This window comes from Podarcis erhardii, assembly GCF_964252035.2.
Source record: "Podarcis erhardii genome assembly, chromosome: 3".
Lineage (NCBI taxonomy): Eukaryota > Metazoa > Chordata > Lepidosauria > Squamata > Lacertidae > Podarcis > Podarcis erhardii.
Genome location: NC_138507.1, coordinates 87,859,548 through 87,873,365, shown reverse-complemented (window position 1 = coordinate 87,873,365; position 13,818 = coordinate 87,859,548). Strand labels below are relative to the sequence as shown.

General features: G+C 43.1%; 1 protein-coding gene across 6 annotated transcripts in view; it reads right to left on the bottom strand.

Annotated features, from left to right (window-relative positions):
• Window positions 1–13,818, bottom strand: part of DAAM2 (dishevelled associated activator of morphogenesis 2) — a 220,789-nt gene that overhangs the window by 118,747 nt on the left and 88,224 nt on the right. For all 6 annotated transcript variants that reach the window (XM_081854131.1, XM_081854136.1, XM_081854135.1 and 3 more), the window contains one exon: window positions 10,505–10,710. In XM_081854131.1, the coding sequence (XP_081710257.1) occupies window positions 10,505–10,678 (174 nt within the window). In that variant the 5' untranslated portion in view covers window positions 10,679–10,710. The remainder of the gene's footprint in view (window positions 1–10,504; window positions 10,711–13,818) is intronic.

Here is a 13,818-nt window from a genome sequence, read left to right as displayed (position 1 = left end):
TAATTGATTAAATGGAGATAACTAACGAAAACACCATTATCTCCGCCCCCTCCCATCAACTATTCACAAAACACTTTTTTCAAGGGAAAGAATAACTTTCAGTTAATTAAATGCCTAATTCTTCCTGTTTAGAGGGAGAATATCACTGGATTCTGGGTTATGGCAAGAACTGATAAAGAATTTGGGTGCTTCTATTGCAATACCTAATGCAATAATATTTTGGCTGAAGGAACTGACAATAGGTTAAACGGTGGTACTTTAAGAGGGCGTATGATAACCAGGCCAGTGTTTGTTTCCTTTTCAGATTTGGATTCTGGCCCATACAAATCTGTTTACATTTATTTTTCATTAGATTAAAGGGGCCACTCCACAAGGAAGCATCCATACAATGCTGCAATAAAGATGATGCCACAACACATTGAAAATTTCATTTAACATCCAAGGATAAAATACAGCATTTGCAGCTTCATTCATGCATTTATTGCTCTAAATATTCTGGCATATGCATCATCTGGTTTTGCAGCATACGTCAAGAAATGTTTTAATGGTGTAAAAATATGAGCCATCAAGGGGGAAGGGCTCAGGTTGGATCCACCTTTTTTGTATACAATGAATATTTACAATCAATTCAATAAATATGAAATATCCTTTGCGACTTTTTCTGCATACACACCATACATTTAAAGCACACAGCTTCCCCCAAAGAATCATGGGAGACGTAGTTTACCCTTCACAGAGCTACAATTCTCAGCACCCACCCTTAAAGCTACAGTTCCCATGATTCTTTGGGGGAAGCCATGGTATGCTGTATGCAGTATTTATTAAGCACTTGAAATACAGAGCTGATCAATAAAAGCTGATTCGCAAATGCATATTCAAAATCTCATCTGCTGAGAACTCATTACTTGGCAATTCGCAGCTGAATGTTCGAACCACTGTCATAGAAAAATATTGCACATGTGGCATGACAAGATCTTTGTGTGAGGTCTTCCAGCAGTGAAGCTTTTATCACATGTGAAATAGCAAACTGTTTTATATTACAATAATGAACAATGAATCATTACAGTAATCTGCAATGATGATTTGAGTTCCCTCCACTCACTAGCCTGCTTAAATAAATGGGTCAAGAATTCCCTGTGGACCAGCAGGCTCATTCAGCAGTTGCACTTGGTGCACAGGTCCATTCTGAAGCAGTCACAACACCTAGCCATTAGCCGCTAAATCCCATTGGCACTTTATGACTCAGGAAAATCCACTGGCTAAACTCCAAATTAGATTGCTCTTCCCCGACTACGCAAAAATCCCTTGGCAATTTTAGTCTGAGAGGCTTATTGTTAGTTAACTGTTATGTAATGTTGAACAGCCTCCGTACAACAGTATTAAGGGAATCGTGTCCATGGTACTCTAATCAATAAACACCACATTAGAAAAGATCACAGGCCCCAGTAATTTAATTTTCAGTGATAAATTAAATACAGCTGGTCATGGAAACCCCCTTGTAGTGCCATTCATAATAACATGATCGCTTCTATCCTGCTACTGATAAATTCACCTTCCCACCCTTCATTGTGCAATTAGATCCTGTGCTTCAAAACCCAAAATCATGTGCATTAAAATGAGTGGGGAATGTACATGCAAAAGAACATTTTTACTAGGCATAATGGCTATTTTCTACCTCCCCTACTAAGGCATTATGCCTCTGAATACCAGCTGATGGAAATCACAGGAGGGGAGAGGGCTCTTGTGATCAGATCCTGCTTGCGGGTTTCCCACAGGCATCTGGTTGGCCACTGTGGTTAGATGATGCTGGGCTTAGATGGGCCATTGGCCTGATCCATCATCATCATCATCATCATCATCAACTTTATTGCACTAGCCAAAGGCCATGGAATCATTCACAAAGGGAACAAAAAGAAAAGCAATAAAAACCATAAAAACATCAGGCACTGCAGATACAGTAAACTACGATCACGTCTCCTAGAAATTATTTGTTGCATACGATAGAATAGCAGGGGGTTCTCAAGTAAAATGTGCCAGCTTCAATGTCTGAATCACCTTTGCAATTGACCGCTACTTTATCTAGTTCTTTTCTCCTGATCTTCTTAGCTGCCAACGCATATAGTGCTACTTTATAAGTTACGAAGTCAACAGTATCACTCAGCAGCCATTTCCCCCTTTCCACCCTGTTCAAGTGCGTTCCATTTGTAAGCAGGGGTTTTATAAATCGGTCTCTTGGTTCCATATATAGTGGGCATTCCTGATCCAATAGGGCTCTTCTTATATTCTTATAATAGTTTAAAGGTATTATAAAAGTACATCATTTTGTAAGCATTATCTTGACAATGCCTCTCTCTAAGAACACAATTTCATTCCACTTGTTTTATGCACTGACAGACACTCCTACGGCCAAACATTTTGCTGAAGTATTTCGTAATGCGAGTTTGGGGACAGGGAGGTGGAACCACATATATATACACACAACAAGAGGCAAATGGAAAGAAAGAACTGAGTGTGCATTCACATACCACCCCCTTCTTCAGCCTAAGTTAAGCTGACCTGCCTGGAGTACAATTTAGCACACTAAACACTATTAATAGCCATTCCACAGCATTCAGCTCCTGCTGCGTTCTCAGAGGCTTCAGCTAATCTTATTCTATACAGAAGCAATGTGATTCAAAATAGAAAAGGAAAAAGTCACACTGAGCCTTTATGGTGTTTCTTTCCTTAAAAAAACAAAACAACAGTGCAAAGGTTTGATTCTATTATACCACCGGGGAAGGGACATAGCTCAGTGACAGAGCATCTGCTTTGCATGCAGAAGGTCCCAGGTTCAATCCCCAGGTAGGGCTGTAAATAGCCCCCACCTGAAACTCCGGAAAGCTGCTGCCAGTCAGTGTAAGACAATACTCAGCTAGATGGACCAATGGTTGGACTTGGTACAAAGCAGCTTCCTATGATTCTCTGTTCTCAACATTGCATTTGAGGGGAAGGCTGTGTTGTTTACTCAGTGGCGAAGGGAAAGCTCTCTGCATGTCATTAAACACACCTCATTACTACTGCATATATTCTAGCAAAAGAGCTACAGAGGTGTGAAATAAATCCCCCACGTGTGGAAGCCACTAGATGGGATTCGAGGAAGACAAGAGGAGATAGACAAGTTTTTAAAACACCCATCTACAATCTAAATTGAAAGACAAGGGAGCTGCTCTGTTTTTCTTCTGCAGTACTGAATTCCAGATCAGTTTGGCTGATCTCCGTCTTCATAGGACTATCTATGCACAACAACGTCCTGTACAGCATCTTTCCCTGCCTGTCCTCCCTCCCCAAGCCTATTACTGTACAAAACTTATCTGCTAGAGGTTTCTGGCCAACAGCCTAAGTGGAAGAAGGTCCAGAGATATGAAAGGTTTAAGCCTTCAGTCTTTTCAAACAAGGACCCATTTTTGGCTCACACACTTAGGGACTCACTTCATAATTTCCCCAAAAAACATTTATATGGAAGGTAAACGGCCTTTCCGTGCGCTCTGGTTTCCGTCACGGTGTTCCGTTGCACCAGAAGTGGTTCAGTCATGCTGGCCACATGACCCAGAAAGCAGTCTGTGGACAAATGCCGGCTCCCTCGGCCTGAAAGCGAGATGAGCCCCGCAACCCCATAATCGCCTTTGACTGGACTTAACACTGCGACCCCAGATACAGTGAGAGCAAGGTACCACAAACTCCGCAAACGGAGGCGCATTCTGTGTTACATTCAATGGGCAGAAACTGGAAGGTCAATGAAGCTTGCCTTTCTTTGGATGAAGGCTTGAGGAGATCCAAGTTATTTTTCCATGACTTGACTCAGGGTAAATATGCAGGCATCTCTTCTATAAACCCTTTTAACTTAATTTGCTGCTTCAACCTGCAATCCTAATCATGTCTACTCATAGGTATAGCAAGCAGGGATGAAGTTTTGACTGAGAACTGGGCATGGGGAGGGGAGGTATAATAGTTCTGTAATGGTTAAGTGCCATTTAATTTAATACATAGTTAACAGAAAATACTTCCCAGGGACATCCCCACAAGGGATTCGAGTTTGTTGTCTTTCTTATGTAAATCAAGGAAATGCATTAGCATAGAGAATGGAAGTGGCAGAGGAAATCTGAAGAGAGTGAAGCAATACTGGTGTTCTAAGGTTTAGTGTCTTTAACGTCATTTTTGTTTTACTGTTTAGGCATTTCCATGGCACTCACATCAGGGGGGGGGGATGCCCCCTTGAATAGCACAAAGATTATGGGAGCAACTCAGCAAGGAATTGGGTGAGTAGACAAGTCAAAATGCAGACCGGCTTCATTTTTATGCTGCTTTCACAAACCTGGCTTGGGCAGGGTCACAGAGCAGTCACAATCCCACAAATTCTGTAGTTATCAACTGCAACCTTCCAGAATTTACAACTTAAGTGCCACATGCAGGGTGGCGCTGTGGTTTAAACCACTGAGTCTCTTGGGCTTGCCGATCGGAAGGCCAACAGTTCGAATCCGTGTGACGGGGCGAGCTCCCCTTGCTCTGTTCCAGCTTCTGCCAACCAAGCAGTTCAAGGTGAGTAGATAAATAGGTGAGTAGATAAATAGCTGTGGTGGCAAGGTAAACAGCATTTCCATGAGCTCCAGCACTCGTCATGGTCCTCCATACGCCAGTAGCGATTTAGTCATGCTGGGCACATGACCTGGAAAGCTGTCTATGGGCAAACGCCAGCTCCCTCAGCCTGAATAGTGAGATGAGAGCTGCACCCCATGATCACCTTAGACTGGATTTAACCATTCAAGGGTCTTTTGCCTTTACTTTTTACCTTACTATGAAACTAATGAAGCTTAAGCTTCAGGGTCCCTAATCCCAGAGGGGCTCCAGAAGTGATATTAGTCCACATTCTTTTTTTTAAAAAGGGTCTAGTAGTCCCAATTTGATTCATTTTGTTGTTGTATATATTTCAACAATCCCACAGTTTGAGAGTCAGTAGCACAGATGTTGTAAATGTTGTTGTAAACAACCCCATTGAAGAATATAACAGTGGTTAGGCAGACTTTGTTTCTGGTTCAAGCTTCATGGTCTAGGTCCACCACTAGGCATATACATGCAACAGGAACCAGTAATAGCAATTGAATATCCATAATGCATACTCTTTCTATAAGCTAAGGTGTAGCAACAGCAGTGGGGTGGAGTCACAGAGGCACTCTCTCACCCCTGGCATTGGTGCTGCTCACCTTGATTGGGCCACAGCAGGGTTATGGCAAGGTCAGAGATGGGCAAACAATGAAAAGGAAGACCAGAAGCTGTGAACAGAAGAGAGGTATAACCCCAGTGTACAAAATTCTTAATCCCTATTAATTTTAACGCTTAAAACTGCTACTCTCCTGACACCCCCACTCCAAATACCCTGCTCCATGGCGGCCTCCTCTTGCGTTTCCAAGTTGGCTACTGGCTTATGCTGTGAGCCCTTTAACAGCTCAAATCTGCGCAATTTGTAGGCAACTTTTACACTTCCGTCCCCGGTAATAATCAACTCAGTTTATAAAACTGTCAATGTCAAAAGGCACAGGGTTGCCACAAACATATATCAGGAGAGAAAACACCAAGACCCAATCCAGGTATAGCATCTTAAGGCACCTTTACCTTTGAGGAAAGGGGCTGGGGATTTGGAGAGCAATTCTCCCTGTTTTGTGGCTAATGTAAAAATAAAATAAAAAAGTTCTTCCAGATCCTCCTCTGTTTCCTGTTCAGTCAATAAATCTGCACAAAGAAAAACATATGCTCTTACAATAGCCCCTTTGCCAGCAGGCACACAACCAGCTTGGCACATGTTGCGTAGACCACCAACTACAGCAGCACTTCATTATGAGCTGTGTGCAGGGTGCCAGATGGGAAGAGAAAAACAGGGAGCCAGCCAAGGCAGACTGAAATGGTGGCGTTGGGCCAACTTCACCACTGATGGGGTGCAGACCTGCCATACCAGCATCCTCTGAAGTACAGGGAGGCCGTCATGCTTTGCTCCACAGAGCTAGGGCAGAGGTGGGTGGGAGGAGCAGAGAAAAGAGATAAACAATAACTCAAAAAAGTCATTTCCATCTGAGAGTTTGTCCAGAAATAGAGGCTATGCCTGGTTTCCGAGATAGAGCATTAGATTACAGAGCATTCAGAGATTCTCAAAGTTCTCATTTTTTATCGATATTCTTTGACAACGACTTAAACTTGTAGAGAACAGGACACACACACATCTCGTGGCAAAAGTTAGAAGGTCAGATTCAGGCAAGGTGCTCAGAACATAAACCCCAGAACTCAATATGCACAATAGACAAAAAGTATCTTGCTAGGCATAAATGGAGATGTCAGAAGTGAGGCAAAGATGTTTGATAGTGCTGGGGAGCAGGAGATATTTTAGCCAAGGCTTCCCCAATCCAATGCATTTCAGGTGTTGCTTGACTAGTTGCCATGCTCCCTGACCCCTGGCCATATCAGCTGGAGCTGATGGGAGTTAGGAGCCCACTATGTCTGGCAGGCATGTGAGGGAAATGCTAAAGTTCATCTGTTATTACGGCACTTCAAGCAAAATGTCCAGAGGAAGAGAGTTGAAACCTAGCGTAGCAGGAGAAATGAGTAAACCAAAGAACAAGATGACAAAGAACAAGAGTGACCAAGACAGAGGTCAATAATCAGCTAAGCACACCTCTGGTTACTTAATTTCTGACATGCCAGCACACACAATATTTTCTACCTCTGAAATGTCAGTAAGAAGTAGACGTGTGATGAAAATACAGGGTATCTTTCTCTAATCTAACAGAAGGTTTGTCACAGGCCCCTTGGGTCCATCAGGATCTGGCATGGCTCGGCAACCCAGACAGAAGAGGAGGAGGAAGGAGAAGATGAGCTTAAAGGCTGGTACCCAGAATTGGTGGCTCTCCCCTTGTAACTCAAGATGTTGGAGAGGGGGCAGCAGAACTCCCGGCCCACCCCAGTGCCCCTCCTGTGGAGTGCAGGGCCTCACTGGGGAGGGAGGACTTCAACCAGTCAGTGGGAGGGGCTGAGCAGGAGAAGATAGTGGTGATGGAGGTGGAGACAAAGGGGCAGGACACAGTGTTGGCACCAAGAACCAGGTGCCAACTTTGTAGGTGGGATCAGATACACCAGCTCTGATAGAACACACATTTGCATATACGGCTGTCTCATAAGGCACATCAGTTTTGCGATCGATTGAGCTCACCCTGCATCGTCTTTAAAAGCTTGGTGGGAGGGTGCTAACAAGTGTTGTGACATCTTTGTTGCTCCTGTTCAGTTCTGCACCTCTTGCCTTGCTCGTATACATTGGAATCATGACTTTCAGATCCTGTGCTTGCTGCTATCTCTGTACCATTTATAGCCAGAATAAAAATGTCTTCCTTACTCCCAAGTAAGAGCCAGTGTCATTGTGTTTTGGGATGGGAGCATAACAAGGCTAAAGAAATGAGCAGTTGTACAGAAGGTCAGAGTGTACATCTTGTGATGAAAAGGACGCCCATATGAAGATAGTAAGTTCTCCTGTGGGAGGTCAGCCTGGTGCTTTAATTAAATAGAGGGAGGGCATCGTTGTTGCTGTGTGAGAATATAATAAAGAAAGGCTAGGTTTTTTCCAGGTCCCAGAAAAAGAACAACTCTCTCAATGTTCCCCTCTTCCTTCGCATGCAGTGGAGCTTTCAAAGCCCGTGCCAGAAATTTGGAGAGAATTAAAATGATAAAATCAACAGAGAGAGAAAGAAATATATTCAATTGGCCCACAGCAGATTTTTTCCAGGAACACAGGTAAAACATCCAAGGGTAATGAATATTTACTGGGCTGATCAGAAGAACATCTGCCTGTCCTTGTACAGTTAAGATTGGATTTTGCTGCCGTCATATATATATTTTTAAGAAAGGTACGGCCACTGACTCACATTTTAAAGCTTAACGCAATGATACGCTCATGGCTTTTATAAATATAAATGCAGTCAAATGCAGCAGCATTTTATTGTACTTTTTTTACAAAGCAGATGGCAAATATCAAAGGCCAAACTGTAGCCTTTGGGCATACTTCAAGGGGCCCAGAGAAATATTTGGCTTGCTAGAGATTCTCCGTCTGCATCTGAAAAGGCTCCTCTATATATAATGATTTAGTAATGTGCACTTGCACAATAGTATACAACACACAGCTTTTTCAAACATTTCCAGGTCGTTGATTTACACTGGCCCCCTTACAGACCGAACCTTTCTAATTCAATTAAAACCTCAGCCCGGCCAATCAATACAAATGCAGCCTGCCTTTCTTTAATGCATACAGAGAAGAGGCCACAGCTACAGGCAAAGCGAGGCCCAGGAGGCAAATTCTGCAACCTACAAGCCTAGTTTCCATTCCAAACTAACACTGCCATAAACACTCATAGCTCCCTGCCCCCCAGCTTGGACACAGTCCAGATTTCAATACAATCCAGGGAGTGCTTCACACATGGCTTTTTTCCCCCCCAATAGAAAGATAATATCACTGTAGAAAAAACCCCCAGAAGCACAGCATCCCTTGAGAACTGAGGCCAAAGTATTGTATTTTTCCACAAACGTGTGGGTCCGAAAGTGTGGGCCCTTCTAGGCACGGGCTTCATTTCCAAATGAGATGCTGAGATATCGGTAACTTGTTGCTGGCAACAAGGTTTTGTTTATTACTTAGCAGTAAATCCGGATAAAAGAGTGGGGTGGGTGGGAATACTGGCTAGCATTTCAATGCCAGCGAAGTCCTGTGGATACTGCAAAAGACTTGCATGTCATAAGGAGTTGTCAATCCCACATTAAACACCCTTCTTGGAGCACCCTAACCCTATACAGTGGGGGGTGTGGATCTGAGTCTGTGTACACACCATACATTTAAAGTGTACCCCCCCCATACAAGAGTCATGTGAAATGAAGTTTCTAAAGGGAACTGGAAGGTGTAAACTACAGCTCCCAGGCAGAAACCAATACAGTGGTACCTCTGGATGCGAACAGGATCCATTCCGGAGCCCCGTTCGCATTCTGAGCAGAATGCAACCGGCGTCTGCACCTGCGTGGATCGCGATTCAGAAGAAGAAGAAGAAGAGTTTGGATTTGATATCCCGCCTTTCACTCCCTTTCAGGAGTCTCAAAGTGGCTAACATTCTCCTTTCCCTTCCTCCCCCACAACAAACACTCTGTGAGGTGAGTGGGGCTGAGAGACTTCAGAGAAGTGTGACTGGCCCAAGGTCACCCAGCAGCTGCATGTGGAGGAGTGGAGACACGAACCCGGTTCCCCAGATTACGAGCCTACCGCTCTTAACCACTACACCACACTGGCCCTCCACCACTTCTGCACTTCACCACATCATTTTGAGCGTCTGCACATGCGCGAGCGGTGAAACCCAGAAGTAACCCATTCCCTTACCTCCGGGTCGTCGCAGAACACAACCTGAAAACACTCAACCTGAAGCGACTTTAACCCGACGTATAACTGTATGTTTAAAATGCATGGTATGTACACAGCCTGACAGAATGGCCAATTGTCACATTCATACCACATCTGATATTAAACTAGGGTTGGATCAATCTGTCTACTCCCCATCGGGTAACATCTGATGTTTTTACCCACAGTTCTGTTCCATTTCCACATTAAAAAAAAACCCAACAACTCTCAAAATATGCATTTGAATGTGTATTTACATGGGTATGTATTCCCTTTCAAATTATTATTTAAATTTGTATCTTGGTCACTTAAAATATTAGGAACTGTGTAACAAGGTTTAGAGAAGCACAAAATATGGTGGATACCATACTTTTTTGTGTATTAGACAAGGGTTTTTCCTTTAAAAATTATGTTAAAAAGGGGGGGGGTCGTCTTACACAAGGTCATTGCATATTGGTGATGTGGGATTGATTGCTTCCGCTAGCCTTGTGTGTGTTATTGGTGCCTGCAAGAAGGGCTGGTGTTGATTTGCTGTCGCTGCAGCAATTGGGCGGGTGATTGGTGGCTTCTGCCAGCAAGGGAACAGCTTTTGTGGCGTGCCAATCCACCCCCCATTTTCAACAACTCTGGGCAATCTCCCCCCATTTTCTTAAGTTCAACCCCCCAAAATAGGGGGTGTCTTATACATGGGGGAGGGGTGTGTGTTATACATGGAAAAATACAGTAAGTGCTGGTGGATTAGCCTGAGCTATGTGGGTCAGGGTAGTATTTGCCTAAGCTTTACTCAGAGTACACCAGCCCAAACTAAGGCACACGACTAGGGGCTCATCCCCACTTCTACTTGTCCTGCTGCTTTTCTCCAGGATGATCATTCAGGATCACGCGATTGACCAGGAATGCCCCGTGATCAACCAGTAGATCACGATCGACCTGTTGGACTGCCCTGATTTATAGGGTGGGTTTTTTAATTGGTTATTGGGTTTTTTTAGAATTGTAAACCGTGCGTTGTCAAAAATCATTGCAAACATACAACTGGTGGCTGGTGCGGGTGACACTTACCACAAGCTCAGAGAACCTTGCATTGAGCTCCTCCGCTGGTGGGATTGGCACAGAGAACTCCAAGAATTGCAGAGGGTTGTTGTCCTTGAGGTTGATCTCAGGCAAGTCGCTGCCCCCAAAGCAGCAAAGGAACCCCAAGGCATGACGATTCCTTTTTCGGGGAGCCATGGTCATCGTGATGTGAGGTGCTATCTAACAATCATGATCTACGGAGAAAGCAAGAAAAGAAATATAACCAAGAACCCCAAACCTTCTTAGCTTCTTCTGTGATAATTAATAAGCAAGCTTTTGAAAAGAAATTGGGATGATTTTGAGGTAGACTGAATGCCAAATGGCTGAGTTTCTTTATTGAATACCCCCCCACACCCACACACACTACTTTGTGTAAATATATTTGGAAGTATAAATACCTCAAAACTCTATTCTTAAATAAAAATGAAAATACAGAGAGAAAAATATATTATATAAAGACAATTACAAAATAGTAAATGTAGAGATAAGGGGCAAAATGATATTGATAGGAGTCCTTCACATAGCTATTAGCCTTTTTTCCACTAACTTTTATCCTAGGAGAAATTTCCCCTTCTTTACATACAAGAACTGAGCAAAAATCAAGAATAAGGTGCTAAATGCTTATGCACACACCTCCAAATTAAATATTTTCCACAATCTGAAAGTTTCTCACATTGATCTGGGAGTATGATAGATTAAATATGTCAGAATGAATCATATGGATGAGTGTTTTCTTCAATTTTTCCATTCCAGAAATTAATTAAAAGGGGCCATCTTTCAATAAATCGATCTTCTAGTTAATGAGCATAATCTCTTCTTCAATAAATTGTTTTAGTAAAACAAGCGAACCAAAAAACAAAAAAAGCGGATTCCCATACTTTACCTGTAAGAATGGCAGGCCACTACAAAGCTCTTAGCAATCTTGTTGGTTTTAAAGACATTTTGCAATCATAAGAGGTTTTAAACTAAATCCCAGCTGGAGGAAATGGAAACACTACATACACCAAAGGCCCACCACATATAGGTAAGTCTTAAATACAAGAACTTGGGTCCTACAGGAGAGCCTAGCAAACTTCAAACTAAAACAGCAGAGAGACACTGGACCAGAATATCAAAAGATTTCAATGTCTCATTCACTAGGAGCCAGAGACCATTTTCAACCCATGGTCAAATTTCTGGCGTGGGGTGTCACATGCCTGTGATGGACGGGGCCAGAGGCAAAAGTGGAAGGAGCAATGGTTGTGATTTTTGTACAGCAAAATTATTTAAATTCCACCCATGCAAAAGCCAGAGGTTTCTAGACAGGCAACTCTCCATTTTCCATCTAGGCAAGCAAGCAGCATTTGGACCAGGGTGCCAACTTAAATAAAATAAGGTGGCGGGCAGGTAATCGATCACAAAATGTGTCACATGCACACCATTTTTAAGACAATGCCTATCAACTTTGGGGAACACTCCCTCAAATATTTTACTTAGGGGGCCTAAGGGACCTCAGCCCCTAGGAGTTGGCTCCTATGATTTGGACGCATTCCAACCAGGCAAAAGCACTTGAGGAAGGTGTAGAGCAGGGCCAATGAGGGGAAAGGGGAATGAAGGTAGCCTAGAGAGAGTTTCAAGGGACAAACTGAGAAGTCTGGCCTCTAGGCCCAAGGTTCCCTACCACTCCTATACACCTATTGCTGTTGGGTGAAGGTTTCCTAATAGGGGGATATCATGGGCTTCCGGGAGTAGAGCAAAATTCTAAAATCTTTTGGGTGAGGGTGTTTATTTTCCCCTTCTTTCCAAATAGTGGATAAGCACACGTGGCCCTTCCAGCTGCTGCTGCTGCTGAAGTGTGTTTTGAAAGGCAGAAATAGCCATGGGTCTAGTGGGACAGTGCATAACACATTGCTGCCACTTGGAGCAGCATGGACCAGGTTTGGTTTTTTATTTTAAAAAAACAGACAGAAGGAGGAAACCAATCCTTAGCCATAGTGTGTTAGTCCTATGAAATGCTCTCCAACAGCTAACCAGTCACCTTCCCCAGTCTTTCTAAGCATTTCCCCCTCCCTGGGCCGCTTACCCCAGAAACCCCCACAACATGGCTGGTCCAAAAGTTCCACCCAGTCCCAACAATAATGCATGGAGAATGTGGAATAAACCAGTTGAGCTTGAACCCCAACTACAGAAAAGTGTGTATGGCTTCTTAAGATTTAACCGATACGTGGTGGGGCAACTCCCAGGATCGCTATGTAACAGCTGAAGGATAACAGCTCATTGGGAAATGATGTTTTTAACTAATGTTATTCCCTTTCTGTTGCATATGTTTTTGTCTAAAAACAGGTCCAGAAATTGAAGAGGGCAACCAAGGTAGTCCTGAAGAGAGAATCTGGTTAAAAACAAATGGAAATACATTGCTGAATCCCAGCTCTAAACTGTGGCTATTCTCAGCACCCCCTCCTAGCTGATGCTGTCTTATACAGAGTCAGACTACTGGTCCATCTAGCTCAGGACTGTCTCCACTAATTGGCCGTGGCTTTTGAGGTTTCTGGCAAGGGACATTCCCACTGCTACCTAGAGATGCTGGGCATTGAACTTGAGACCTTCTACATGAAAAGCGGATTCTCTACCACTGAACCACAGCCCTTCTCCGTCTTCATTATATCGGAATGAGGCTTATGCATTTGACAGTTGTCCTTAATATTCCTGGTCATGCTGGACATCTGTGACCACTCACTAGAGACAATGGGTGGATTCCAACACTCGACTCAGACAAAGATTTCATATCACATCACAATATGATCTTGCATAAATCACTCAGCTATTGTATACTGACAATAGCTAACTTACATATTTGACGCAAAAAAGCACAGCTAAGATAAAGGTTATATAACACACTTATGCACATTCAAGATCAACTGCGGTGTAGTATTTTCCTTCTTGGAAATGTTTTTGAGGTAGTATATATATATGTGTGTGTGTGTGTGTGTGAGAGAGAGAGAGAGAGAGAGAGAGAAGGAATAAATATCGCAGCTGAAAAAAAGTAATTGTCCTGGATCTTTCAGAAGAGATCTTTAAGTGAAATATGGTGATCAACTGCATTTCATACTTATTAAAAGTGCTCCGAAGGTGGAAAAAAGTTAAGACGGAGCAGGTGATTAAAGTATCGTATTAATATTAAGCCAGTAGAAGTAGAAAGTCACAGGCGTTTCATTTATTCATTTAAAAGCATGTAACTAATATATTAGCCAAGATACCCACTACATTAGACTTGGGCAAGTCAATCTTGTGCAGGCTTACTCACACAAATGGCACCCACTCTT